The sequence below is a fragment of the Ascoidea rubescens genome (genome assembly GCF_001661345.1).
Source record: "Ascoidea rubescens DSM 1968 unplaced genomic scaffold ASCRUscaffold_10, whole genome shotgun sequence".
Classification (NCBI taxonomy): domain Eukaryota; kingdom Fungi; phylum Ascomycota; class Saccharomycetes; order Ascoideales; family Ascoideaceae; genus Ascoidea; species Ascoidea rubescens.
In genome coordinates, this window is record NW_017962922.1 from 63,569 (window position 1) to 90,660 (window position 27,092).

The 27,092-nt window shown below is 33.9% G+C and overlaps 10 protein-coding genes across 10 annotated transcripts; 4 read left to right on the forward strand and 6 right to left on the reverse strand.

The window, feature by feature from the left end:
* Positions 1-1,190: 1,190 nt before the first annotated feature.
* ASCRUDRAFT_71286 (F-box protein) lies at positions 1,191-2,828 on the forward strand (the record flags this gene model as incomplete). Its single annotated transcript, XM_020191914.1, has 1 exon — positions 1,191-2,828. One exon carries the CDS (start codon positions 1,191-1,193, stop codon positions 2,826-2,828), a length of 1,638 nt encoding a protein of 545 aa, XP_020046082.1.
* Positions 2,829-4,598: 1,770 nt separating this feature from the next.
* On the reverse strand, positions 4,599-5,465 carry ASCRUDRAFT_9008 (DUF1774 domain-containing protein; the record flags this gene model as incomplete). The annotated part of the gene is made up of 1 exon (XM_020195044.1): positions 4,599-5,465. One exon carries the CDS (start codon positions 5,463-5,465, stop codon positions 4,599-4,601), a length of 867 nt encoding a protein of 288 aa, XP_020046083.1.
* A 481-nt stretch (positions 5,466-5,946) lies between these two features.
* On the reverse strand, positions 5,947-7,014 carry ASCRUDRAFT_71288 (zinc-dependent alcohol dehydrogenase; the record flags this gene model as incomplete). The annotated part of the gene is made up of 1 exon (XM_020191915.1): positions 5,947-7,014. The coding sequence occupies one exon, from the start codon at positions 7,012-7,014 to the stop codon at positions 5,947-5,949; it is 1,068 nt and encodes a 355-aa protein (XP_020046084.1).
* A 1,966-nt stretch (positions 7,015-8,980) lies between these two features.
* On the reverse strand, positions 8,981-10,363 carry GPI18 (GPI-anchor transamidase GPI18; the record flags this gene model as incomplete). The annotated part of the gene is made up of 1 exon (XM_020189689.2): positions 8,981-10,363. A coding segment is annotated over one exon (1,383 nt), but the record flags the coding sequence as incomplete, so codon positions are not given.
* An 893-nt stretch (positions 10,364-11,256) lies between these two features.
* Positions 11,257-11,772, reverse strand: DPC25 (Dpc25p; the record flags this gene model as incomplete). The annotated part of the gene is made up of 1 exon (XM_020189982.1): positions 11,257-11,772. A coding segment is annotated over one exon (516 nt), but the record flags the coding sequence as incomplete, so codon positions are not given.
* Positions 11,773-12,323: 551 nt separating this feature from the next.
* Positions 12,324-12,967, forward strand: ASCRUDRAFT_106923 (uncharacterized protein). The gene has a single exon (XM_020188662.1). The coding sequence runs from the start codon at positions 12,443-12,445 to the stop codon at positions 12,800-12,802; it is 360 nt and encodes a 119-aa protein (XP_020046087.1). The 5' UTR covers positions 12,324-12,442; the 3' UTR covers positions 12,803-12,967.
* On the reverse strand, positions 12,968-15,658 carry ASCRUDRAFT_106922 (KilA-N domain-containing protein). Its single transcript, XM_020188661.1, has one exon. It carries the CDS (start codon positions 15,299-15,301, stop codon positions 13,133-13,135), a length of 2,169 nt encoding a protein of 722 aa, XP_020046088.1. The 5' UTR covers positions 15,302-15,658; the 3' UTR covers positions 12,968-13,132.
* Positions 15,659-16,299: 641 nt separating this feature from the next.
* On the reverse strand, positions 16,300-18,465 carry TRM44 (tRNA (uracil) methyltransferase). The gene is made up of 4 exons (XM_020191068.1): positions 18,068-18,465; positions 16,985-17,995; positions 16,701-16,927; positions 16,300-16,619 (listed from the first exon to the last, which is right to left on the reverse strand). Exons 1-4 carry the CDS (start codon positions 18,343-18,345, stop codon positions 16,330-16,332), a joined length of 1,806 nt encoding a protein of 601 aa, XP_020046089.1. The 5' UTR covers positions 18,346-18,465; the 3' UTR covers positions 16,300-16,329.
* A 504-nt stretch (positions 18,466-18,969) lies between these two features.
* On the forward strand, positions 18,970-23,611 carry ASCRUDRAFT_76751 (uncharacterized protein). Its single transcript, XM_020193599.1, has one exon. It carries the CDS (start codon positions 19,158-19,160, stop codon positions 23,550-23,552), a length of 4,395 nt encoding a protein of 1,464 aa, XP_020046090.1. The 5' UTR covers positions 18,970-19,157; the 3' UTR covers positions 23,553-23,611.
* Positions 23,612-23,974: 363 nt separating this feature from the next.
* On the forward strand, positions 23,975-26,046 carry ASCRUDRAFT_81691 (Hsp70 family protein; the record flags this gene model as incomplete). Its single annotated transcript, XM_020194647.1, has 2 exons — positions 23,975-24,013; positions 24,139-26,046. 2 exons carry the CDS (start codon positions 23,975-23,977, stop codon positions 26,044-26,046), a joined length of 1,947 nt encoding a protein of 648 aa, XP_020046091.1.
* Between the last annotated feature and the right edge of the window lie 1,046 nt (positions 26,047-27,092).

Consider the following 27,092-nt stretch of genomic DNA (forward strand, 5'->3'; position numbering starts at 1 on the left):
GATGATGATTTAAAGAAAGCAGTCGAGAATGATTCCAAATTAAAATTGATTGTTTCTGTTGATGATGAAGACGAATGAGAGAGATAAGAAAGATAATTTTATTTCTTATAAGTATTTTATATATTATTTTTTTTTGATTGATATTTTTTGTTGTTTTATCTTGTTTTGTTTTATTTTTTTCATGTTTTTGTTTTGTTTTTACATATTTTGATTACTCTTTTTCACTTTTTGTTACTTTTTAGTACGTTAACATTTTACTCTTTCCCTATCTTTTCATTGTTTTATGTAATTTTGTGTTTTGTGTTTTGTGTTTCTTTTGACATTTTTTCTTTTTCTTTTCTTTGAATTCTCTTTGTCGTTTAGTTATATTGAAATAAAACAGGACTTTTATCGTTGCTTTGTGGACGTAGAAACTGAGAAAGGGGGATTTAGGAGAGTGTGCTGCTTCTGCTGCTTTTGGTGGTTGGGGAGAACAGCTTCAGAAATGACTTCTCAAGTCTCACAAATAGCCTCAGAAATAGTCTCAAAAGTGGTTTCAGAGCTATTTTCACCACCACTTTCAAAACGTTTACCAAAAACACTCTCAAAAATGGTGTAGAAAACGAGTTTTTAGCACATTTTTCCAGAAAGAGTCAAGAGGTTTTGGGGCAGAGAAAAGTTTGAGTTAAAAGAATAATATTACTGTGTTTTTATTATCAAAACAATAATATTCTGTTATCCTCACTTTAACCACTGGTATTATTTAGCATTTTGTTATCACATCAACTGCCTCGCTCTGTGGTGCTTTGAGTCTTATCCTCCTGAGGGCCAGTTCTCTCCTAATTCTCACACCAAATTTGCCACAGAACAACAGCTTACGAAGATTAGCAATTACAGAAATAAGTGAACTAACAGAATACTAACTAATAATAATTATTGGGAGTTGGAAAGAACTGCGAAACAGGTGTAAAATATTTGGCTATATTTCTCAGATACCAACAGCTTGTGCGATAATTTCCATTGATCAAACCAGAAATGTTGGTTATTAAATAAACTGCTATTGATTTAACTCCAAAGGCACAAATCTGATGTGAAACCCACTAAACAAGAAGAAGATATAAAACAAGAGGCAAAAGCTCCATTAAACCATCGCTAGCTCTCGTCTTTCTACCCAGTTCCTCTTTTCCACAACAGAACTCTACCTGATGATGATGGCACTTTCAAACAACAGCAACTGTAATTCTTCTATCATTGAGCTTCTTCCTTCGACTGTGCTTGATTTGATCTTTGGCTCTTCTCTTCTTGACCAGCAGGACCTAATCAACTTGTCCTCCACCTGCAAATCCTTCAGCTATCTTGCCCAAAAACACTTGTACAGGAACCTATTCATCAATGACTACTCTATAGATGTCTCCCATCTTGACAGCTTTCACCATTGCTGGTCTTTTATCAAAAACTCCAATGCTGAATCCTGTGGTTTCTTCACAAACCTAATCAACATATCCTCAACTCTATCTCGAAACCCTTATCTTTATGTCTTCATTGAAAATATCTTTGTTGATGTGCAAAGTGTCCAGTCACTAAACAACCCTTTGTTTGAGGCTCTACTCAGCAATATTATTTCCAATTGCACAAATCCCAACTTCAAAATCCACCATAATAATCCTCATCAATTTCAATCATTAAAGTCTTTGAGGTCTTTAGAAAATTTCTTGGTTTTGCTTCCTCAATCAAGTTTCAATCTCAATTTCAATTCAAATACTTCTTTTGTCACAATTGATCTGTCATCTTATTATAACCAGAAAACAACTTTGCTAAGTAATTTCAATGCTGTTTCAAATTTCGATGATGATCTCAAAAATTTATACAGGGAAATATCAATCAAGTCTAATAGAAACCAATTGTTATCTCTAACATTAAATTATCACCAATTGGATCACAATATTTTTAGCTTCAATGATTTAATATTCCAAAATTTGATCCAACTACCATCCATAAAAAAGTTAAACTTAAATTTAAACTCTCTAAGTGATTTAACAATTTTTGATAATTTCAATTTAATCAATTTCCCCAATTTAACAGAAATCAAATTTTCAAACATCTCTTGCACCAATAAGTCTCTTATCGATAAGATCTTCCAAATCTTATTTATCGATAATAACTCATCCAATTTAAAATATGTTTTCCTAAAATTTAATGGTCTATCTCCATATTATTTTTTCAAAAACTTTGAAGATATTAATTTATTTCTAAACGATCTTCAAGACTCAAATTCGTATTATGGTGAACTATTAAACTCATTTAATGATTTACTTATCAATAATAAAATTAAAAACAATTCGAATATAAAATATTTGAATCTCATGTTTGATCAAACTAGACAAAATTTATTAATGGTTCTTTTTTATCAGTTTCTTTCTTTCAAATATTTAAATCTAAATGACAATAAAACTCAATTTTTTCGATCCAAAGATATTGAAATTTGCAATTGTTCTATTTGTTCAAATTTTATTGACAATATTGAAAGAAAGCTTCAATCGTTAAATAATGAATATTGCTTTTCAAATTATATTAAAATTCAAAACAACTTAAAATTCTTAAATGAAAAACAAGAAATTTTAGAGAAATCTGTCAAGAGAAACAAGTATTATAGCGATGGGATAATATCAAGCAATTATTACAATGAATTGCTACTTAACGAAATCGGTGATGATAATGGTAATAATAATAATAATGATTACATCGTATTGTTAAACCATTTTTACAAACCGTTATATGAAAAAATCAGGGGATGTACTTCATTATCTAATTTAGAAAAATTAATTATTGGAGATTGTTCATTGTATTGAAATTTTAATTGCAATAATTATAATTGTAATGTTCTGTAATCGTTGGAATATGTTTGGATATAATCAATTGCTTCTGTTTAATATAAAATATACCTGAGTTCTAACTCCAATCTCTTTTTGCCATTTTAATTTCACTATTCAGAAAATCAGTATTGAAAATTTTATAATTTATTACGAAATTAATTATGATGCTCAATCTGAATAAAAATTAGCTTTTCTACATTCAGAATGGTGTTTTCATTGATCCATATTGCAGGTAATAGTGATGGTATGATATATATTTCAATATATTAGAAATTCTATTTAAACAAAAGCTAATTGAAATTGATGGATAAAAAAATTTCTGAAAAAAAAATGTTGAGAGAAAAAAAATATATATATAAGAATGAAAATCAGAATCGGCGATATTTCCATTTCCCAGCTGTATCTTTTTTTTTATTGCATCTATAAATGTTTCTTTGACATTATTTTCTTTATCCTTTTTACCTCCAGAATATCCATTAGTCAAAAATAAATTAGTATTTATCACAAGCTCTTCTCCAAGTTTAAAGCTTTTAAAATCATTGATAGTGATAGTTTGAAATTCTGTAGTGATTGGGAACAAATTTGAATTTTTAGTGGCCCATGGAAAAAACTCACTAAAATCGTGCTGATCATTATTATGTTCAAAACATCTAATTGGAAAAGTAGGAGTCTGTTAATTTGCGAGTCAATTCATAAACCCAAGGGAATAGTAGAAAAATCGTGAAATGAGCAAAAATCTTTCAACTGATACCCAAATGAAGATAAATCTTTTACTGTCTGAACTTTCCGATTCTTCACCTGGGTCCCAATAAAAGAAATGACCCTGTTAAATTTATAAACACCAGAAGAACAATATCGAGAGTTCTTTCATTTGGCTTTAATAATGTACCACAACCTCGCTGGTAATAATGTTCCAAATCTAAATAAGTTAAGGATTTGGAGATCTGGTCAAATTGGATAATGTATAAATAACCTTGTAACATTCATACTTAAGATGACCATTATTGTCAATGACCAACTATTTTACCAATTCAATCATGAGCACTTCCACCACCATTGCACCAGCATCGCCAGTGTCTGATGGAAATAATAGAGAAAAGTTTGTAATAGAAATTATAACTTTTAGTAGCAAACCGATAAGATAATCAGCTGAGTATTGTTGCTTACGGCAATGTATAAGCTTTTCCTGTCATGTTGGCATTGAAAATACTAGTGTATGGGAATGGTAAATCTTTTTGAGGTAATACAATTTAGCATATTTATTAAATGTTTTGGAAAGCTTTTGATTTCAACTGGTTCATCATTTTCCATTTTAAATGGTGAAAGTACTGTTTGCAGTTGCTATTTATCAATCATAGTTTAATTATACATGTTTTTGTTATGTGCTCTATTCATTGAATAATTTGAGTCGCACATTGGCGTATAGTCTCTGCTTTTGCGAGAAATACGACCTTATGATACAGAAATACTCATGAATCATGAATTGAGCTATAAGTAAAATCTTGAAGGAAAGGATATTCTTAAACATCCTGAGTATCTTGAAGCATTTTAAACAATTTTGGCACAAGAGGTTAGTGAGCAACAAACAGGTACAGCGCATATTTAATAGAAATTTAATAGAAAATATCATCAGCCATAAATATTTATTGTAATTATTTGTCGTAATTAGTAATCATAGATAGTAATAATTAATCACAAATGTTAATATTATATACGTTAGAAAGTTCAAAAGTTCAAATTGAGAAACTAACTTGGTAATAAGGGAGCGTTTTCAGTGTTAGTTCCAGGAACATGTTCATCACCATCGCCGATATTAGCCAAGGTTGAACCAGTTGCAACAACAACACTGAAAAAAAACAAGACAGCACTAATAATAAAAGCAAAGATCCATTGCAAGGCAAACACTTTAATGCCCAATTGACCAAAACCAAGAGCAAACATGAGATAGGAATTAGCTAAACCAAAGGACCAATCTTTGATGGTCACCAAGACAAAGACAGGAACAAACAAAAAGTTCCAGATAAATATATTTGCTAAGATTCTGGCAGCTAGATTTTCGTGGAAATGGAACATAACAGCACCATTCCAAAACAAGAGATAAAACAACCAGGCTAAAGGTATTGACGAAGTTGGCAAGTGGATTAAAAAGAAGTAATCCGATCTTTGGATTTTATAGGTTTTATGAACAGCAAATAAGGCTAGTATGTTAAAAAAATTGATAACCACAATCAATTCAGACAAAATGTAGTGGTTTTTCGAGAATAAAAATGCCCAAAGAAAAGTCAAGATATTAAAAGAAGTAAAATGCCAACCAACGACCTGAGAGACACTTAATCTTGTGGAAGTCGAAGTTATTTTGGTAAGACTAGTTGTTCCCCTACTGTCAGGATAGAACAATTGGATGATATAGGCCAATTGAACACCATAGAGACAAAGCCAAAAAATAAATATGAAAAAAATATTGGCAGTAAAGGGAGTTATGCCCAAGTGGAAAGGATCTTCATCATCAAGAGGACCTTTTTTGCCAAAAATGAGATACCTAAAGTTGCCGAAAATGGAGAGGATGTAGGAGAGGATGGTCAAGACCTGGTTGGTTAGCAGAAGACTGGACATGATGAAGCAGCGTAGCAGGAAGAAAGAGATAGAGACCAAGAGACCTACATTTCATCTGGAGAACATGAGGTGCTTTTATAGCAAGTCTGCTTTCTCAAGCTCCCAGTTTCTGAGCCCAAAGCTCAAAGCTCAAAAGCTTAGAAAAAAGCAGCTTATGCGATGTTGAGATTGCTCCCCGCTGAAACAGAACATCACACGCAACATGTCCTTTGGCGTGCGCAGAAATCCCTGTTTCAATCGGGCGTCCTTATCGCAATCTCCATACCACTGGCTTTGCTTTGGTTTTATGTCATACCCAATAAGCGTATTTGGTGGGACAGTGGACAGGAGATATATCAGAGGTATATCAGAGGTATATTAGAGGTATATTAGAGGTGTATTAGAGGTATATTAAGGGTATATCAAGTTCATCGCTTCGAGCCTTTGAGTGGTAGGCAGAGCTGCAGAATACAATGGTGACTGTTCCATTTCTTATTCCAGCTCATTTCGAGGTGTCAACCACATAACGACCAAGAATCTTCCCACTCTCCATTTCCTCATAGACGTGGGAGAGCTCAGACAAGCCCACGATCTTGATGGGCGACTTGACTAGTCCTCTGGTAAAGAAATCAATGGCCTCTCTGGTGTCTGCTCGATTGCCCACGTACGACCCAATGATCTTGATCGACTTGACAACATGGGAAAACACCAGAGACTGGCACACTGCTCCAGCTGGCAAACCAACCAACACAACAGATCCACATGGACGAACGTACTCAACCGATGAAGCAATAGCTTGTTGAGATACAGAAACGTTAATGACCCCATGGGGCCCCCCATCAGTTGCTTTAATAATCTCATCATTTATGTTCGACGAGTTCGTGAAATCAACATAGGCCTCACAACCTAATCTCTCACACAACTCTTTCTTGCCTGGTCCACCATCAACTGCCAACACTCTATAGCCCATAGCTTTGGCATATTGGATTGCTAATGAACCCAAACCACCACCACCACCAGAAATGCAGATCCAGTCCCCTTGTTTCAATCCTGCTGACTTGATTGCTTTGTAAACTGTTACCCCTGCGCATAATATCGGAGCAACCTCTGCTAAATCGGTACCTTTGGGAATCTTTGCTGCTTGAACTGCATCTGCAGTAGCATATTGTTGAAACGATCCATCGTGTGTGTAACCTGATAAATCTGCCTTTGGGCAATTTGGTTCTAAGCTCTGTTCACAATATTCACACGATAAGCACGATCCGTTAAGCCATTTGATACCAGCGTAATCTCCGATTTTCAAATTTTTCACTTCTGTTCCTAACTTGACAACAATTCCAGCACCTTCATGGCCACCAACTAATGGCAATTTAGTGTCTAATGGCCAATCTCCCTTCCAGGCATGCAAATCAGTATGGCAAACACCAGAATATAATACATGGATCAAAACCTCATTTGGTTTAGGTTCCGGAACCGGAATATCTTTATACATGAGCTCACCTCCATTTGTCTCAAACACAACCGCTTTTTGGGTTTGAGGAATTACAAATCTTTCGTTATATTCAACCATTTTAATTTATTAAAAACTCTCAAAATTCTCAAAATCTTCCAAGTTAATTCTTTAAATTTATTAGTTATTTGAAATTGATTCAAATTGAAATCATTTAAACGTAAAATTAAATGTAAATGAAATACAAAGGGAAAGGTTCAGTAGCTTTATACGAAGGATTCACAGCTCCAGATCAAACGCTTTTCAATTTTAACCGTCTTGCTCATTTTATTTTTATTTGAAAATCATTTAGGACTCCATAAACAATTCAACTTTTGTTTTAGCAAAGTAAAACAAATGAAACCTCTCACACCATTTGTCCATAAAAGAAACGTTCATCATCCATTCGATTACAAAAACCCCATCTTAAAAATTGAACAAAAGGAGATCTCAACATTAAATTTGGCTAAATTCTAATGAATTTCCAATCAATTACTTCAAATTAATAATTGATTTTCAGTGAATAATCTTTTGGACTAATATCATGGGGTATATGTTACACTCTACAAAAACACTGTTTGGAAATTCCAGCTCCAACTCCATTTCTATTCACTAACCATCCCAATTATTCACTTAAATATGCAAGCCAAACTAAGTACAGATGGGCACTTCGGAGTTTTCACAGACCCCACAAACGAGAAGGACCAATGTAGACCCTCAAGAACATTTGCTTTTTTGTTTTATTTAAAGAAAAGGGGTTTGAACAGATCAGACCCCTCGACCCCTTCCAATCAGGCCACAGGCTCTTTGAGTGTCGGATCTTATTCGATTGAATATCCACTTCTCGGAGATTTCAGCTCTATCTGTTTTCGGGAAAGCTATTCATTTATTAATTCTCTTTGCCCAGCATATATAGAAATATGTTTATTTTGATTAAAAATAAACAAATATATTGATAAATATACATATAAACACATATTGAAAATTAAATATCATCGATTTCGATGAGTATTATCTTAATTTGAGTTTCAATTATAGTTATTAGAAATAAAACAAAGTACTGTCTCATAACTAGTCATAATCACAATTGCTATTCCAATTGTTATTCCAATTGCTATTCCGATCGCTATTAAGTGTAGCTAATTTTTTTGCTCTTCAACATTTTTTGATCATATTTATGCTTAAATTTTCTTGCTTTCGATTTGCGCATTATCAATTTATAGTAATTCTTAGTTTTTAATTTTTAATATCGTAAATTACTTGTCTAACTGCGCTCACACCAATACTCCACACAACTCTTATTCGCCGAGCTGGTGGTTTGAACTGCATCATGCTAAGACTCTAAGTTTTTTGTTTCCAATAAAATATTTATCTTAGCCAAAACATAATAATAATTTCTACCTGTGTTGTTAATGAATAACAGTAGTCGTTACTTAATAGACTCATGTGAGTGTATATGAGCGTCCATAAATCTCATATTCAGTATTGGTTAGTTCCCTCGGATATCACTTTTCACCAATGAATCCAGCTTATCATGATAAAGGTCTCAAAAAAATACAAATTTAAAAATAGTCAAGAAACCATCTATATCAGCAGAGGAAAAAATCTGTTTTCTATTTGATATTGAGCACTCATTAATTCGGCCACACTTATAAAAACACAATTTTGTCACTATACAAAATCACTAATCAATGCAAATGATCGAAAATCTGTTGGTACTATCGATATATCAATTAAATTAGTTTATTGTTTTGTTCTTCGAACAACCTTTCCATTTCTGGACAAAATAAAATAGCTAATTCCTGCAGTCATTTGTAAATTTTGATTGAACGCTTTAAAGAAATGTTTCGCTGCAACATACATTGTGATCATTGTATTTGGTAATATATTATACAATTACATTCTTTATTTTGAAAATTTTCTCTAGGGGCTTGTTTATTTTTATGTTCTTACCATAAAATCACAATCAATATCAGTTTAGACTCTTTTTTCTCTGAAATTTCTTCTATTGTGTAATAATTGTTATAAATTGTTTACCAAAAGTTTGTTATGCAGGTGGCAAAAATGAAGCAAATAATGACGATTGAATCATAATCCAACTAAACAGCCAAAAAATAAAAAGATTTTCAGTATTAATAGTAAACTTCTTTGAATTTTTGTAGAGTTTTCCAGTTTTTTTTTGTCTTTCAATGGTTAGATTTAATTTATCAGCTAAATACCAGATAGAAATCGGCAAAAAACAACTAATTCTAATCAAAATTTGAATATTCCAGAAAAATATACCTAAAAATAAATAAACTTTTGCTATTAGTATCATAGGGTTTAAGTTTAAACAGTAATACCTATTTGAAAAATGTCGAATTGAGGATATGAATAAAACTAAAATCGGTAATACTATCAAAAAATTTGGTATGTTATTGATTGACCAATATTTTAAAAATCCATTGTCCCAATAATATGACTGGGCAAACTTAATCAACGATTTATCGATTGTTGAGCACCATTTATCTCTTTGAGGGCAATATTCAATATATGAGATGTAATTCAAAATCACTAAAGAAATAAAAACTTGTAAACCTGTAATTAATGATATAATTGAATTTAAAAATTTTCTAAATCTTAAAAACTCATATAAATCATATAAATAAAATATACCTAATAACAACAAATTGGATCTGATCATTAAACCAATCGATACTAAAGTTCCAGAAATAACATATAGCAATATTTTGAAAACCGATTGAAATCTTGGAATCGAAACTAGATAGGAATGCGTGGTCAACAACATTGAAACCTCTCGAAAGTATATGGCTAGAATGGAAATTAAACATGATAATGCTTCGGAGTATGGAGCGAATAGAAAAATACCAGAAGGTGATAACACCAATAACAATGATGACTTTAATGGCATATTTAATTTAAAACATCTTTTGAATAGGGAATTTTTTTTAAAAGTTACAGCTGTCAAGTCATATATTATGATGCAAGATAAATAATGACATAAATTCGTAATTATAACACTTGTTATCAACTTTGAATAAAAATTATCGTAAATATTGGAAACTTTTTCAAAATCAATACTTATAACCACAAAATTTTTCACAAATCGTAAAATTGAGATCAAGTAACTATCGAAATTTTTAATAAATCTCCACCATAAAGGACCAAAAACCCATTCGTGTTCAAACTCAATTCCATTTTGAAATAATTTGCAGAAATAAACAGCATCCCACACCATTAGCTTATCAAACAAGTTTTCAATTAGGTATTTTATTATTATTTTCAAGCCAGGAACATTATCAAAATTACTTAAAAAAGTCGATTTTTCATTCAAAATAGTTGAACTATTAATGATCAACTGTGAGGAAGTGTCAAACTGAACAGGAGATACTATGACTATAAGAGCAATCAAAACCTTGATAAGTATGAAAAAACAAGTGATTCTGATAAAATGAACAAAAATCATTATCTATACTTCTGATTTTGTTTGATAACTGCTTATGTCATGGATCTGTAGTTTAGTTTATTGTTTCGTAATAAAAAAAGAGATTTTTATGAAGCTTCAAGGAAAATAAACTTTTGCGGCCTATGACGGAACTAGGGTTCCTTCGTGGTTTAAGAGCCCTAGGACTTGATGATAGGGCTCGTTTTATAGGGCTATTGTATCACGTGATAAATATAAGCATCTGACTGTTTTCGGAGCTTCACCTCACTTATATAATATCGCAATATTCTCTTTGCTTGGATTAAAATGACTAGAAACACAGACTTAGTACTAGCATTGTTCACATCATCAGCCATATTTTCTTGTTTCTATACCAAAGTAATCCCGTTGCCCAATGCAATATATGAGTATTTAATTGTTATTGTATGTTTCAGTGTTTCAATTATTTTTTTCTTCAGTTTCTAGTTTATTGTCGTAATTATACTAATAGCGAGAAGTTTCCGTATCTTTGGATGGTTCTGGGAATTGTCTTTTATTTGAATAATATAAGGAAAAATAGAATAGATAAGGCTGATAAAAAGAATGAATGAGATCAAGATAACAGAAGTTTAAATGAAAGACGCATTTTGAATGAAAAAAGAAAAATGTTACTTAGCTTTATAAATATAAGGATGGTTTGGTAAGGAGTTGAGAATTTAGGGAAAAATTTAGCCAATAATTTAGAAAATGATTTAAAAATTTAAAGATAATAGAATATTGAATTGTTAGAATATTAAGTAATAAGATTTTATTTTCTATTAGATCTGACTGATTTCCATTTTTTTATTGGCTTTTGCTTTAGAATTTTGAGAATAATCGGAATTAGAATTTCCATTTGGTGCTGATTTTGATTTTAGTTTTCTCTGTAAGTCAGCAAAAACTCTTAGACTAACAGGCATCAGGCTATATGCATCATTGTCAATTTCGTCTTGTTCCCTTTGAACGAGTTTTTGTGCAGGAGTTTGGGCTGTAGAACCTCTCAATTCCTTAGGAATATTTTCAGTGTTTAACAAATGGATTGGGGGATCAAAATTGATAGGCCAAATTCCACCTTTCTTCTTTAATGCAATAGCAGCCTTTTCTCTCTTTCTTTTCCAATTCTTCAAGTCGTCGTTGAATAATTCCCACACACAATTAACACAACCACTCATACAACAATTATCTGGCTCTATTGGTTTTGATGGAACAATCACACCAGCAATATTCAATGAAATATCTGATGAGGACTGAAATCTTGAGGTTGTTTTGGGAATTTCACCTTTTTTGTGTGGAACACCAAATACTTTTTTCATTCTTTCCTCTGCGGTTTCAACTATTCCTTTAGTATTACCTTCGAATACAAACACTTTGGTTTTTCCACCATCTTTTTGAATTTCTTTTACTTCAACTCCCTTTTCTGGTGGACTTATGCTTACATTTGAAACTGAGCTTGCAGTTATTTCTATTGAATCTTCTTTTTTTTCAATTTTTTCTATTGTTGGTTTTTCCTTTTGTTTCTCTGCTTCAAGTCTAATTTTATTTTCTTCTATTATCGATGAGGCTTCAACCACTAGATTATAAAAATTATATTGATTATGAACTGTGCGAGATAGAGAAGAAAAATATCTTGTATTCACAGATAATACAGTTCTAGATTTTCCTATTAATTTGACCACCATTATTCTGCTCTTGTTACTGCCTTATTATTCTAATGAAAAACATAGAAATACTAAAAAATCGAATTTCTAATTGTTGATTCTATTGATTCTATTCTATTGATTCTATTCTATTGATTCTATTCTCTTGATTAAAATCTCATAATTGCTGCCAAACAATAATGGAGAGATGAAATCTGAGAGTGTGACTGTAATTTATAGAGAACCATCTTTGATCATTGCAAATGTAATCTCTGAGATTAGGATGCATTATTTTTCTCCAATCATCGTTGGGAGGAGAGATGTGGTCACATGATAGTCCAGTCTTGTTCCGAAATCCGACAGAATTGTTATTTGAGATGTGACGTCTGGATTTGACAGGTTTATACACATGTGCTTACCGGATATCAGCAAGTGTCCTGAAAAGCCGGTGTGGCAAATGCCATTTCTCCACACAGCCGGTTTGCGTGCATATGCCTTTGTAGGTGGTTGCACGCATGCATACGCTGACGCGGAGCTATTGCACACCGTCTGCGGGTTGCTTTGCTACCTTATGCCGGGCGGCCATCTATTGCACGCGAACAGGCTACGGAAGCGAGCAGGATGTAAAGTCGGCAGATGTCGATATGTGGTTCAGAACATCGGGGAGCATGTAAGTGTAAAAGTAAATGCGACTGGGCTATCATGTCGAAATATATGTGAGATATGTGAGATGTGTGAAATATATGTAAACTGTACGTGGAATAAATGAATGTAGGGTCTGCTTGCGCTTATCAAAGTGTCAACAAGCTATAAAAACTATGGACAACCAACGGCAGCTGTATCTGGAGAATAGAAGTGAAAAAGTAAAAAGCATGAACATAAACAGCTTAGGTCTTGATAGCAAAAAAATTATGTATTGAATAGAAATACCAGAGTTTTGATAATTTTCTCATACCAATGACTAGTTTGGGAAAAAAAAATATTTAGAATTATCCAACGCATTTAACTAATCATTATTTAAGCATTACTTAAGCCTTAATTAATCATTATTTAAATATTCTTAAGCATTTTAGTGAAAAAAAAATTCAATATTTATATTTTACTTGGAATCCAACTTCTTATGAGTGTAGGGATCATATGAGTTATTACTGGAAACGGACGATTGGTTAAGGTTACTATTTGGACTAGAGTTACTGGAATTTTCAAGAATAGTATTTGAATTAGATCTTAAATCAGAGTTGGGATCTCGACTCACATCACTGAAATTATTTGTAGAATTATAAGTGTTGTAATAGCTATTTCCATATGATTGTGCAGGTGGAGGAGGAGGAGGTTGGTAGTAACCGTATGGTGGATATCCTCCATAGTACGGATAGTGCAGAGTGTAAAAGGGATGAAATTGTTGATGAGGCGGTGGAGGTGCTGCCAGTGATGGTGCTGGTAATGGGAGTCCTGGAAGCCCTGTTTGATAGCCTGGTGGGAAGGGTTCGTGAGCTTGACTTGTAATGGTGCATTCTGGGCTTTCAGCAGATTCGGGTTCTGTAGAATTTACTCGAGGAGAGTTGGAGTTTGTACTTTTGTTTTCAATTAGATTTTTTCTTTCTCCAGTGATATTATCCAAGTTATTTTTATTGTTGTTATTGTTATTGTTATTCGAAGAATTATTACTAGCGTTCATCATTGGTGGTAAAGGGGCGAGTGGGCTATTCATTAGAGGAGGAGCAGCGTATGCAATTGGATAGTAAGAGCCTGGACCATCAGTTGCCGAGCCCTGAACAATTTTTTTAATATCTCGAACAAATAATGGGTATAATAAGTCAATAATCCCTTCTCTTTGGGCCATTGCCAAAGCTCTCTCAAAGGGAATCCAAACACCTTTCAAGTGCATTGAGCCGATTTTCACAACATGTCTAATTTTTTCAGATTTTAAAATTCCATCTCTTCTTCCTCTAGTCATTTGCGCCACATTTAATAATTTTGTACCATTTATCATGTTAGTGTCAGCTCTTCTCACAACAGATACGCCATTAGCATCGACCTGATAGCAAAGAGTCTTTTCATCTTCCCACATTGTGGTTGTCACTCTTGGTCTTATGCCAGCAGGTTGAATTTGGCCAGTGGTAGCTGATAAACCATTTGCAGGAGGTGGAGGTATGCCAGTAGGAAAGGAGACGCCAGGTAGAGAGTAGAAATAAGGGTATCGATAATCAGGAGGTGGAGGGGGATTGTTTCCCACAGGAACCAACTGGCCATTTGCATCATAAGAAGGATTGTATGCATTATTATAGAAATTGTAAGGAGCAGAGTCGAATGAAGTCTCAGAATTGGGGTTATCATTTGGTGTTTTACTATTGCTACCGTTTGTAGTGTTTTTCTTGATCAGTTTAATTTTATTTTTTTTAGATTGATTTTGATTTTGATTTTGATTTTGAACATCATTTTGATTTTGAACAGTATTTGATAATTTTGAATGAGGAGAAACAGTGGTAGTGGCAGTGGTAGTGGCAGTGGCAATGGCAGTGGCATTGGTATTGGCATTACCGACAATAGAGGTAGGCGAATTGGTTTGAGAACCAACGAAAATTGGATTTGAAGATTGGGTGGATGATGTTCTTTGAGGGTAACTGTTGTTATTACTGTTGCTGATTGACTGGTTTGAAGAGTTTAAAGGCTGGGGATTGGAGGGTTGGAATTGTGACTGTGGTTGTGGTTGCGGCTGGGATAGTGGTTGTGAATGGTTTTGGTAATTTTGAGATGGAGGGGGCTGCAATTGACCAGAATCTTGTTGAGTCAATTGAGAGGAGGTTTCAGCCGTTGATAAAGGCTTTTGCTGGAATTGTTGAGGTTGGGGCTGGAGCTGGGACTGAGACTGAGACTGGTAGGGACAAGCAGTGGAAGAGTAGTACTGGGTGTTGTATTGTTGGTTGTAGTTAGTGTAGTAGCCCTTTTGCTGCAACACAGCAGGGTCATTGGACAGATTGATAGTGGTGTTGACGATATTTTCAGTTGGGCTGCTATTTGCTGTTAGAGCAGCTGAAGATTTAGGATCACCCAGACCTGCATTGACAGTACTTAGAGCTGAAGCTGGGGGAGCGTAGGAGTGGTAGTTTTGGTAAAAGGCAGAGTAGCCGGAGGAGGGAGCAGCAGCAGCAGCAGAGAGGGCACTGTCCTTAGGAGGAAAAGAAGAGGAGCTGATGTTGACAGGAAGATTCATGGCTGGATGCTGAAGGGGAGCTTGAGTCTGAGAAGCAATTGGGTGAGCAGGCATGGTTTAATGCAGAAAAATTATAGATGGGACGAGGAAAGCGAGAGGGAACTGGCGGCGGTTGGCAGGAGGTTGCTCTGGGCCGGAGACAGGAAGCAAAAGCAGGAGAAAAAAAGGAAAAAGAGGACGAGGGAGACGACGACGGACACGAAGATGCAAAACAAGTCTGGAACTGAACAGAAAGAAGATGGGTGAGCAGAAGAAGCGAGAGAAAAGATATTCCAAGTGGATTGCAACGAAGAGTATAAATAAGATTTCTGCTCCAAACTAGCGGCAGAAACAAGTGCATGATGAAAATTTGAGAAACAAAGCGAGTATGTGTTCGGTACAGGAATTACACCACCCGTTGCTGCACATCCGCTAGCGCGTCATGTTGTCAGGCCCACGGCGTGCAGACGTGCACGCCGTGCGCAACCTGGCGTTGTTGTTGCGGCAACATGAGCTCGATCGGGCAGGCGAGTACACTTGTCTTCTGCACCTCGACTGCCTTTGCGTGATTTACGTGCAATTCGTTAACATAGTTACATATGCGGTACAGCAGCACAGTTTGATTGGTCAGCCGGCGTCCTCGCTTTACAGCATATTGCCACTGTCCGTTCCAGGTCTTTTTACTGTTTTTGCACACCCTCGTAATCTCCTTTTCGACATCTCCCTTGCAATATCCGCACTTCCAAAAGCAATTTATCTCCGCAGCGCTCATTAGTCTTCGCGTTTAAAACAGGAAACGCAAAAGCACAAACATCCAACTGTCGTAGTTTGTATTCCGCATGAGTTCGATCGTCTGCTTGTTCGTAGTTCGTAATTTTCAATTTTCTTAATTCTTATGCCTGTTTATCGTTCATTATCCTCAGTACTCTACCTGCCATAAATAAAATAGAACTTTTGTATATTTTGATGTGTAAATAAATTTTTCAATTCAAAGCTATTTGTTTATTGGAGAAACATATTTAAAAAAATATCTTAAAAAATATATCTCAAAAAATAAAAGATAAAAATCAATAGCCAACTTTTTAATAACTACCCTTATTTGATTAATGATTTCTAGTTCCAGACTTTATAAGATTCAATGCACTAAATACCCAACCATCTGCTCCACCTTCCATCATCAAAATCTCATATATACTCTTTACGTCAACTTGATACTTTTTAATTTCTTCCACTTTGAATTTTTCCGTTCCGATAATTGCACAATTCTTTGTACTGGGTATCCTTAAAATCTCTTTTTCTATCTTCCATCCAATTGATCTAGATAAGTACTCGATATGTTCCACCAATCCCGAATATGTCGATGAGGACGAGTTGGTAAATTTATTGAAATTGACTGAATGGTTTTCACCATATTGATTCTTTATCTTATTACTATGAACAATACTATCACTGTTTTTGTTACTGTTTTTGTTACTGTTTTTAATCGAAAATGAGGATGGCTGAAATCTTACACGCACTCCAGATAAATTATATGAACAACATGGTATCACAATAAATGGATACCCTAACAATGGTATCCAGCATGACAACTCATCCGAATGGTTTCCAATAATAAATGTGTTTTTGGAATATTCACATGTTTCAACATATGATGATTCTAATAAATACTTTGATGAATAGCATGCATAAAGTGGCACCCCGCTATTATAACCATCATCACCATTATTGTTATTCTCAAATGGTAACAATGGTGATGACGATGATAACAATGAATTATTAATCAACTCATTTGATCTGATTGGTACTTGAAACGTTTTGCCATTATCCTTCAAATCAGGCCTGATTTTCATGATATTTGGATCAGGTCGCAACAAAACACTTGGTATTATGATTTTCTCTTTCAACTTATCCTGGATTTTTTCTGGAAACAATTTCCACGATTTCCTCTTTCTTGCATCAATTCCGACTCCTTTATACCCTTCCATCAACAAAATATACACCAATATCCCATTTCCACATCCCAAATCTCGAAACTCAAACTCCTGTTTGTTTTTATAAATCTTGCTCCAAAATTCAATCAAAAATGCTGCAATTGATATATCCTCAAACACATGTTTCAATGGATTGGTTGATTCAGCCCAATTATCAACCAAATACTTGGAATACTTTTTTTTCAATGCAATATATCTATTTTCAAATAACACTTTGGGAACAATTAAATCATGTGTAACTCTCTTTTGATACCCGTTCATAACCCCATTTGAATGCTTTTTAGCAGTCTGCAAAAGTCTATAAGCAGTCCTAATTGGTCTATCTACAGGTAATAACTCTTTCACCTCTTTAATTGATAGCCCGTTTTCATTTAAATAATCAAATGGTAAATAATGAATAGATAATTTACCATGGTGATATAATATTCCAATCGCATTAACCGCCGGCAAATAAAATGGACAATCTAATTTATTGTCAATATGGGGAATGTAAACAATTAATAAAGACTGATCAAATTCTTTTGAATCATCCAAAATCAACATTAAACACGTCTGGTTTATTATACAGTCTTTAAATGGGTTTCTAGGTATAATTCTTCGCACTATTTGATATAATGGCTTAAAATCAAGACTTAATGGCACTTGCTTGATCTCTAAATCGTCCAAGTTTTTAATCAAAATCCCATTATCACTGCAGTTATCATTATCATTATCATTATTATTATTATTATTATTATTAAAATTTAACGGAATTTTGGGCTTTTCATTTATTTTATCACTGATGTATTTGTTAACCGTAATCGGAGAGACTGACAAGTCATTTCTCTTATTATGAAACTGATATAAATACTTATTTTCTTTCAAAATATCTGCTCTGAGTATAACTGTAGAATTAATATTTGGCTGTTTAATTAAATTGAGCATTGCCTTCTCAAAATGAAAAAATTTAAATGATACTTCTTCTTCAAACAAACCAATCCATTTCAAGCCCAATATCGATTGCCTATCGATTATATTAGGAATTTCTGCACCGGCAACATGACTTTTTCTTTTAGAATTGTTTTTGAAGTTTTTTTTGGCAGCTTTATTTTCAGCTTGGTTAATCAAATCACCATCTTTGGAGCTCATCGTGAGTTAGTGAAGAACAAAGAAAAGAAACAGTGTCTGGAGATATATAGAATGTAATTACGCCCACCAAAAAATAAAATGAAAACTATCTTGTATTGATTATATATCCATATAGAAAACAATATATGTCCATTGAATAATAAGATCCTAATATATCCACTTCTACAAACCACTATCAAATAAAACCCAATCGACTCCAAGCCATAATTAGAGTTTGAAAAATATTATAAAGCGCACGTGATCAACTACGCGCATAGTGCGTAATATCATGTATTTACATGTGCAGAAGAAACTTACCGCAATGGTGGTAACGCCAATGATTTTCTCAAGTGATCTGCTCCAGTGGGGCATGCATGAGAACTGCATAATTTCTGCAGAGGTGTGCTGTTGGTATCAAAGAAGGCGCTCTATTTACAAGTTTCCTAATTGGGGCGGCTTATTAAACGATCTGCCTCTGGTTCTCATTTCACTATCTTTTTTGTGTCTACAAATGCAAAAATATGGAAATGGTGTAGTAATTAACCATCTCAATTAGTCTAGATCGATGGACGATCTGGTCAAGTTCTATTGCTTTTAATACACTTCTGAAATTGGCAACCTAATTATTTTCCACTCATTATTTTCCACTCATTATTATCTATTTTTCTGGCTATTCCCATAAAACCATTTTATTCTCATAAAACTGTTCTATTATTTAAAAAAGTAGATTTATACTTCTTGTTTTCTATTGCAAAACAAAAAGATTTTCTAGTTTATTATATTCAAGTCAAATCTGGTTTTTTTCTCTTTCCATTTAATCTAGCTGTACCATAATGAGCCAAATTTTGCATCAACCAAACAACGCGCATATAACAAGCACAAATATCCTAGCACCAAAAAATGCTGATTCTGTCCCAAATCATCTAAGCCAGAGAAATAATATTAATGATAATGCTGATGGTAATAATACCCATTTCAACACCACCACCAACAATATTAATACTAATATCAATAACTACAATACTAATATCAATAGCTATAATAACAATATTAATCATATGCAGGGCCCACTACCCTTCAATAGCTCCAATACAACAAAATCAATTCCTGAAATATATCCTGATCCTACTCCTTCAATCTTAAATACCCTTAATATAACGCCAACTGAACTAAATCATAAATTTTCTAAAGAATCTAAGTTGTACGAAGAAAATGAAGATACAATTAGTCACAAATCCAAAGATATAAAGACACCTAAAAGCAATCTGAATGGTTCCAATGATTCTCACATTTTGGCTCCAATCGATAATAACAAAAAAGTTCAAAAATCAATCAAATCCTTACATTCAACTCAACATCAATCAAAATCAAAAAGAAATACTCCTGATACAATCACAAACTCTTCTTTTTCTGCTTCTGTTCGTCCCAAAATTTCAAATGACATTATTCGAAATTACAATATTCCAACAAAACCTGATACCGATTCCAAAAAAGTCAACAAAAGTGATAATAAAGATCAAAATGTCTTATTTGTGACAAACTCCCCTTTACAAAATAAAAATGAACCCAAAAAATCCTATAGAAAATCCCTTACTAGGAGGTTTAAATTTCATAAAAAACTTAATCATGACAGCTTCAATAGCAAAAATAAAGTTAAAACAAAAAAAAACAAACCATCTAAAAATAAATCTGATAAATATTCCACAAACTTATCAAGAAAAAGTTCGGTATACTCTCAAGATTCAAGACTTAACAGGGTCAACTCGGCTTATAGAAGAGCCAGTGGTAATTATTTGGATATTAATCTTAAAAGAGAAAATCAAAACTCAGAAATTTCTAATACTGCAGTATATTCAAGAAATCTAAGTTTTGAAAATGGAAACAACGATGATAATTCTAAAGATATTAGTAATAACAACATCAATAACAATAAAAATAAAAATACCGAAAGCAAAGATAGTGATTCTTCAATGATTAATCAACAAAAGAGTAAAAAATGGTTTTTTTTCCCGGTCAAAAGAAAATCATCATTATCAAGAACAACAAAAAATCCTTCAAAAAAACAGCATTTTCATCAAAATTATGTTAATCTGTATTTAAGAAATACTCCAGCAGAATCCGTTCTTTATAGGAAAAAATCTGTTTTATTAAAAACAGATGGAAATAAGTTTGTTATATTTAAAAAAACCAATAACATTGATCCGTTAATAAAACCGAATTTTGAAAGTAAAGAAGCATTATACCATAAAATAAATGAGATATTTGGTGATGACGATGATAAAAATTCATTAAAAACGACCAATTCTATTGTTATGAATAATGCATTACCAAAATATTTACTAAAGTTTGGATATGATTTGAATCAAGATGATTTAACTTACTATTATGGATTAGATCGTAAAAGCCGAAGAAAATATTACAACCTTAATGCCAAAGATAATTCTAATTCGAATATAAGTATTAGTGAAAACGAAAAGCCCTCCAAGAAAAATATTTATTTGCAGCTATTTAAAGTATCTCCCAAACTCAAATCACAAATTAAATACACTGATTTTGATGAAAATAAAAACATATTATTAATAACACCCGATATGAGCAGAAAAAATAGTATAAAGGCAAGTAGTTGGTATAATACGAGTTATCAAGATGATCAAAAAATAGAGGGAATTGATCGAAAATTAAGAAAAGTTCAAAAACAAGAATCACAAATTGAGACAGATGATTTATTGTCCGACGGTAATTTGAAAGATACAGAGAAAAGTAAAAAGAGATCTACTAATATTGAAGGTGGAGATGATGAGGATATATCAGATAACAATTCTCAGGATCGAACATCTAATTTGGAAAACTTGAGAATTATTGAAAAAAACTCTCAACAGACATTGAAAAAGAACAAATCAAATGAAGTTGGTGATAAGTCTATGGACAAGTCATTTGAAACTTCATTTGATAAATCTATTAAAAGATCCTTTGATCAATCATTAGATAAGGCCTTTATAACCCCAGTGCAAAATGCTGCAACAAGTTATACAAATGAAAAGGTGCATCGAAAAGTTGATTCATTTAACACCACCAAAGATACAAATAATGATAGGAGTGTCAATGATAACAAGAATGGGAATGAAAATGAGAATAAGAATGTTGATGGTGGTAATAATGAAAACAATGAGAATAAATATAAAAAACCCAAAGCTATACTTAATAACGACAATATAGAGGATTCTAATTTAACTATAAAGGGGCCGATTTCTCCCATAGCGTTAATAAATCCCAATTTGACACCTACTAATAATATGTTATTAGATACAATGAATACTGATAGCACCAATTCTTCGTTAATTTCAGCTCCGGGTTTTATCTCTGTTTCTCATGTTACTGGTAAAAATTCGAGGTTGTTATCACCAATTACTCTTAGTCACCAAAAGCTGCTTGAAGATACAAAGGGAGTTTCTGCTGTGAAAACCAGTCAGGAATTAGGTGATAAAGACAAGAAGAAGAGTGTCGATAGCGATATTAATAGTAAAAATAAAGATAAAGATAAAGAAATTGATAAGAATAGTGATAGAAACAGTGATAAATATAATACGAGAAACCGAGAGCTTACTGATGAGATATTGAGTGAGTTGAATAAGAAAGATGAATTAAAGGCGGATGATTTATCAAAAGCAACCAAGAGTGAAAATATTATAATAGTAAATAAAGAAGATGATAAAAATAAAGAAAATAAAAAAGCAGAGCAAGTTGGGAGAGAGAAAAGTATTCAAGGGTATATACCAAGAGAAGCAGTTGATGGAAAGTCCAAACTAGCAAGAGTGACGGATCAACTGGGATTGATAATTGGAAGAGATAAAAAGGAAAAAAATGAGGATATTAAGAGAGGTAGTTCTGAAAGTGAATTATCCGAGAAAGATTATGAGATGTGGAATGAATATTTAAGGAAAGTGATTAATGAAAGAATCAAATGGAGATTAAATAATTCATTGAAACTTGATAATAATTTAGCAAATGAAGGAAGAGATAAAAAAGGAGATGAAGAAATTAGTAGAGATGGTTTGGTCGAAAAGAAGCATCAACGCAAGAAGTTAAGGTCTCATATGAGTAAAGAGAAATTGGAGTTGATAAACGAAATGAGCCGAAATAGAAATAGAAATAGAAATAGAGATGGGGATGATGTTTCAGTCAAGAAAGAAAAAGCAAGCGAAATTGATAATAATGATAATAATGATAATGGCAATGGCAATGGCAATGAAGAATTTCTTGGAGTGGAGGAAATCAATTATCATAATTTTAACAAAAAACCGATTAAAACACAGAGTTTGTTTAACTTTGATGTTAAGGATAATTATTTAAAAGTTCTTAATCTAGAAAGAAAAAAAGAATCAGAAGATGCAGAGCAAGAAAAAGTGAGAGAGTATAGAGATAGACAGTTGATTAAAGAGATAAATAAGCAGAATAAGTCGTTGACGCAGATGTTAGTTGCAACAAGAAAAAACAGAGAGGTAGTGAGAACTAATGAATCGCTTAATACTAGTCGCAATAGCAGCAGTTCATCGTTTAAGATTAAAACTCGATCCAAGATATCATTATTGACTAATTTGGACAAGATTGAAAATGATTCGTCATTTGAGAAATATTTGAAGGGAGGAGAATCGTTTGAGTCGGAGATTGAAATCAAATCGATTTCAACTACAGATTTGATACATGGAATATTTATATCTGATGAAGAACTATCAATTACTTCGTACCACTCCAGCTCTGGTAATGGGTCCAGGAATAACAGCAGCAACAGTGGTAAGAACATGAAAAAGGGCAAAGATCGAGAGATCAAGACGATTATCCGAGAACCAATTCAAATCCAACCGTTGTCCCCACTGCGAATCTACCAGAACAAGTTGGCACAGTCGCAAAATGCGTTTGAAACCATCAGCTCGCACTCCCAGTCAAATTCCAACTCAATAGTGAGCTCTGCTGCAAACTCCATCGCTGACGAAGAGGAACAGCATCTGCGTTTCAAAAGATATCCAGCGTCGCTCATCTCGGTGTCGTCCTCCACGCCCTCTCTTCCACACCAGGCCAGAAGAGACCTCATTCCAGGGATCCTGCGCCGGAGAACAACCCCTGCTCCTAGCGGCGAGCTTTCTGTCCTCAGAAGCCTCTCGAGAACCAGTCTTCCTGCTGGAGCTCGAAGCAGCTCCTCCAGAAACAGCAGCTTGAGAGTCGCTGTGTAGTATATGTAATGTACCATATCGGTGGTGTAATATAGCAGCTGCCAAGCGCAGCATCCTAACGCCTGCCTACGTTTTTGCACGTGTCTAAGCAGCTTAACACATTTCTAGCGTGCTTACCTCAGCACTGTCTGTCTCCAGTCCCGCTCATTTCCGCACTCGTTTCCGGCAGGGGGCCCGGCCGGACAGGAATCTTCTAGAACGCCTTCCCACAGAGTATACTCGATCACGTGCACAGTTGAAAATTTTTCCAGCATCATCAATCTCAATTTTCATTTTCCATCTTCTCTTCACTCTGCCATATATATTAGTGTTTTTGCTCTTCGACCTGATAAGTGCAATCTGTTCTCCAACTTTTTATCCCTTAAACTTGTATATAATAAGTTCTTGTCGTATATATATCCCATATTCACTGTCTATTTACAATGTATACTGCTAGAAGAAATCTTGTCAAAAATTTATCTGTATGCGACCCATATTTTCTTTACATTCGAGGAGTCCTTTGTTTGCTCAATTCGTTTGTCTTTATAGTATATTATATTATATTATTTTGTTTTAGAATTACAGTACTAACTCTTCTTCCCTATAGAAACTCCCAACCTTAAGAAGATACAATGGTACCAAAGCCTCTGGTACCATCATTGGTATCGATTTAGGTACCACCAACTCTGCTGTTGCCGTCATGGAAGGTAAAGTTGCCAAAATCTTAGAAAACGCTGAAGGTGCCAGAACAACTCCCTCTGTTGTTGCCTTCACTGATGACAACGAAAGATTAGTTGGTATTCCAGCCAAACGTCAAGCTGTTGTCAACCCAACAAACACCTTATATGCCACAAAACGTCTTATTGGTAGAAGATTCGATGATCCAGAAGTCCAAAAAGATATAAAACAAGTCCCTTTCACAATTGGTAAGGCCGCCAATGGTGATGCATGCCTTGTTGTTGAAAACAAACAGTATTCTCCAGCTCAAATTGGTGGTTTTGTTTTAAACAAAATGAAAGAAACCGCTGAAGGCGCTTTAGGTAAAACCATCAAAAAGGCTGTTGTTACTGTTCCTGCTTATTTCAATGACGCTCAAAGGCAAGCCACAAAAGATGCTGGTCAAATTGTCGGTTTAGACGTCTTAAGAGTTGTTAATGAGCCAACTGCTGCTGCCTTGGCCTATGGTTTAGATAAAACTAACGCAGAAAAGGTTGTTGCCGTTTTCGATTTGGGTGGTGGTACCTTTGATATCTCCATTTTAGATATTGACAATGGTGTCTTTGAAGTCAAATCTACCAACGGTGATACTCACTTGGGTGGTGAAGATTTCGATATCGAATTGGTCAGATACATTGTCAAAGAGTTCAAAACCAAAAGTGGCATTGATTTAAGTGATAACAGAGTTGCCATTCAAAGAATCAGAGAAGCCGCTGAAAAAGCCAAAGTTGAATTGTCTTCTACCATCTCAACTGATATCAACTTGCCTTTTATTACTGCTGACGCCTCCGGTCCAAAACATATTGACATGAAAATTACAAGATCTAAATTTGAAACTCTCGTTGAACCATTAATCAAAAAGACTATTGACCCAGTCAAAAAGGCTCTTAAGGATGCCAACTTATCTACCAGTGATATCTCTGAAGTCTTATTAGTTGGTGGTATGACAAGAATGCCCAAAGTTGTTTCTACCGTCAAAAAAATCTTTGATGGTAAGGAACCATCAAAGGCCGTTAACCCAGATGAAGCCGTTGCTATGGGTGCTGCCATTCAAGGTGCTGTCTTGGCCGGTGAAGTTACCGATGTTTTATTATTAGATGTTACTCCATTATCGTTAGGTATTGAAACCTTGGGTGGTGTTTTCACAAGATTGATTCCAAGAAACACTACCATCCCAACCAAGAAATCTCAAGTTTTTTCAACTGCTGCCTCTGGTCAAACTTCTGTTGAGATCAGAGTCTTCCAAGGTGAAAGAGAATTGGTTCGTGACAACAAATTAATCGGTAACTTTACCCTTGGTGGTATTCCACCAGCTGAAAAGGGTGTTCCTCAAATTGAAGTCACCTTTGATATCGATGCTGATGGTATCATTAATGTTTCTGCCAAGGACAAATTGACCAACAAGGATGCTGCTATCACTGTTTCTGGTGCTTCCGGTTTATCTGATTCCGAAATTGAAAAGATGGTTAAAGACGCTGAAAAATTCAAAGAAGCCGATAATGCTAGAAAATTAGTTGTAGAAGCTGCCTACAAAGCTGAAGATTTCTGTGCTAAGACTGAAAAATCTTTATCTGAATACTCTGAAAAGATCTCAGAAGAAGACACCAAGGAAATAAACGAAAAAATTGAAAAATTAAGAGAACTCGTTGCCAAATCTCAAGGTGGTGAAGATGTTTCTGCTGAAGAATTAGTTGAATTGACTGAAAGCACATCAAAGAGAACCTTTGAAATATTTGGTAAATTGTATCAAAACAACCAAAGCTCTGATTCATCTTCTAATGAAAAACCAGAAAACTAAACTTGATTTTTTTTAATTTTTTATTTATTAACATCTAATGATTATGTAAAATGCTTGTATATAACTAATTAATGGTTTCTTTTTGGAACTTTTGTCTGTCTTGTAGAATTCTAAATCATAAAGTGGAAGGTCATTATAATTTCATTTTCAGAGTACTCTGTGATCGATTTTAAGAGAAACTAAAGATTTAATATGCTATTTATCGAACTACTTACTATTTCCACTGCTATATCGACAACCGACTCAATGATCTAATTCGATTATCAAAACTTCTCTTGATGTCAGACAAGTAGTCCAATAATATTACAAACAGGAACTAAACTAAAATAGCAGATGCTTTCTCAAGGCAACAGAGAGTATTTAGTTATTATCCCGATGATTTGAGTGATTGATTATTATTTAACAGACATCTTCACTCTCCAATCTTGAGTTAAACAAAGATGGTCTTTAAATCCACCACCTACGCTGAAAATAAGCAAATGTATTTTTACAATTGAGAAATCCCTTGTTTGGATCTATTTCATGACTATTGTTAAGAAAATTAGACTGGTGGAGCATATTGGAGAATGGGCAAATCGAATCTAACAATCTGACGATTGAATCTTTCTTTCATGGGGATCGCTAGCGAATGGATGAATGATTTATGTTAAAGACATTGCTGCATAGTGCAAAGTAAAAGCAAGAGCAAATCGCTAATAACTGGAGGAAACCAACTCCAGCTCCAGTATTGTTTATTTCATTTGTGATTATTAAGTCTGTGGTAACTTAAATGGAATTGGTTTATTCGTTTTCTCTTGTGGATTCGTTTGCAATGACTAGTGTTTGAGACAAATTTCAGGAGATTTCTTTAGCCACATCGTCAATTTGAAAAGAACTTTGATGAGAACTTTGATAATAACTTTGACAATTTGATGATAACTTGGAAGACTTTGTTGAGGACAACATTTGGGTCTTAAAAGAAACAGTCGTCTTTTTATGGCAACAAGTCTTAGAAATTAGTTGAATATGTTTCAATTTGATCTACATGTTAAAAAGAAGAAAAAAGA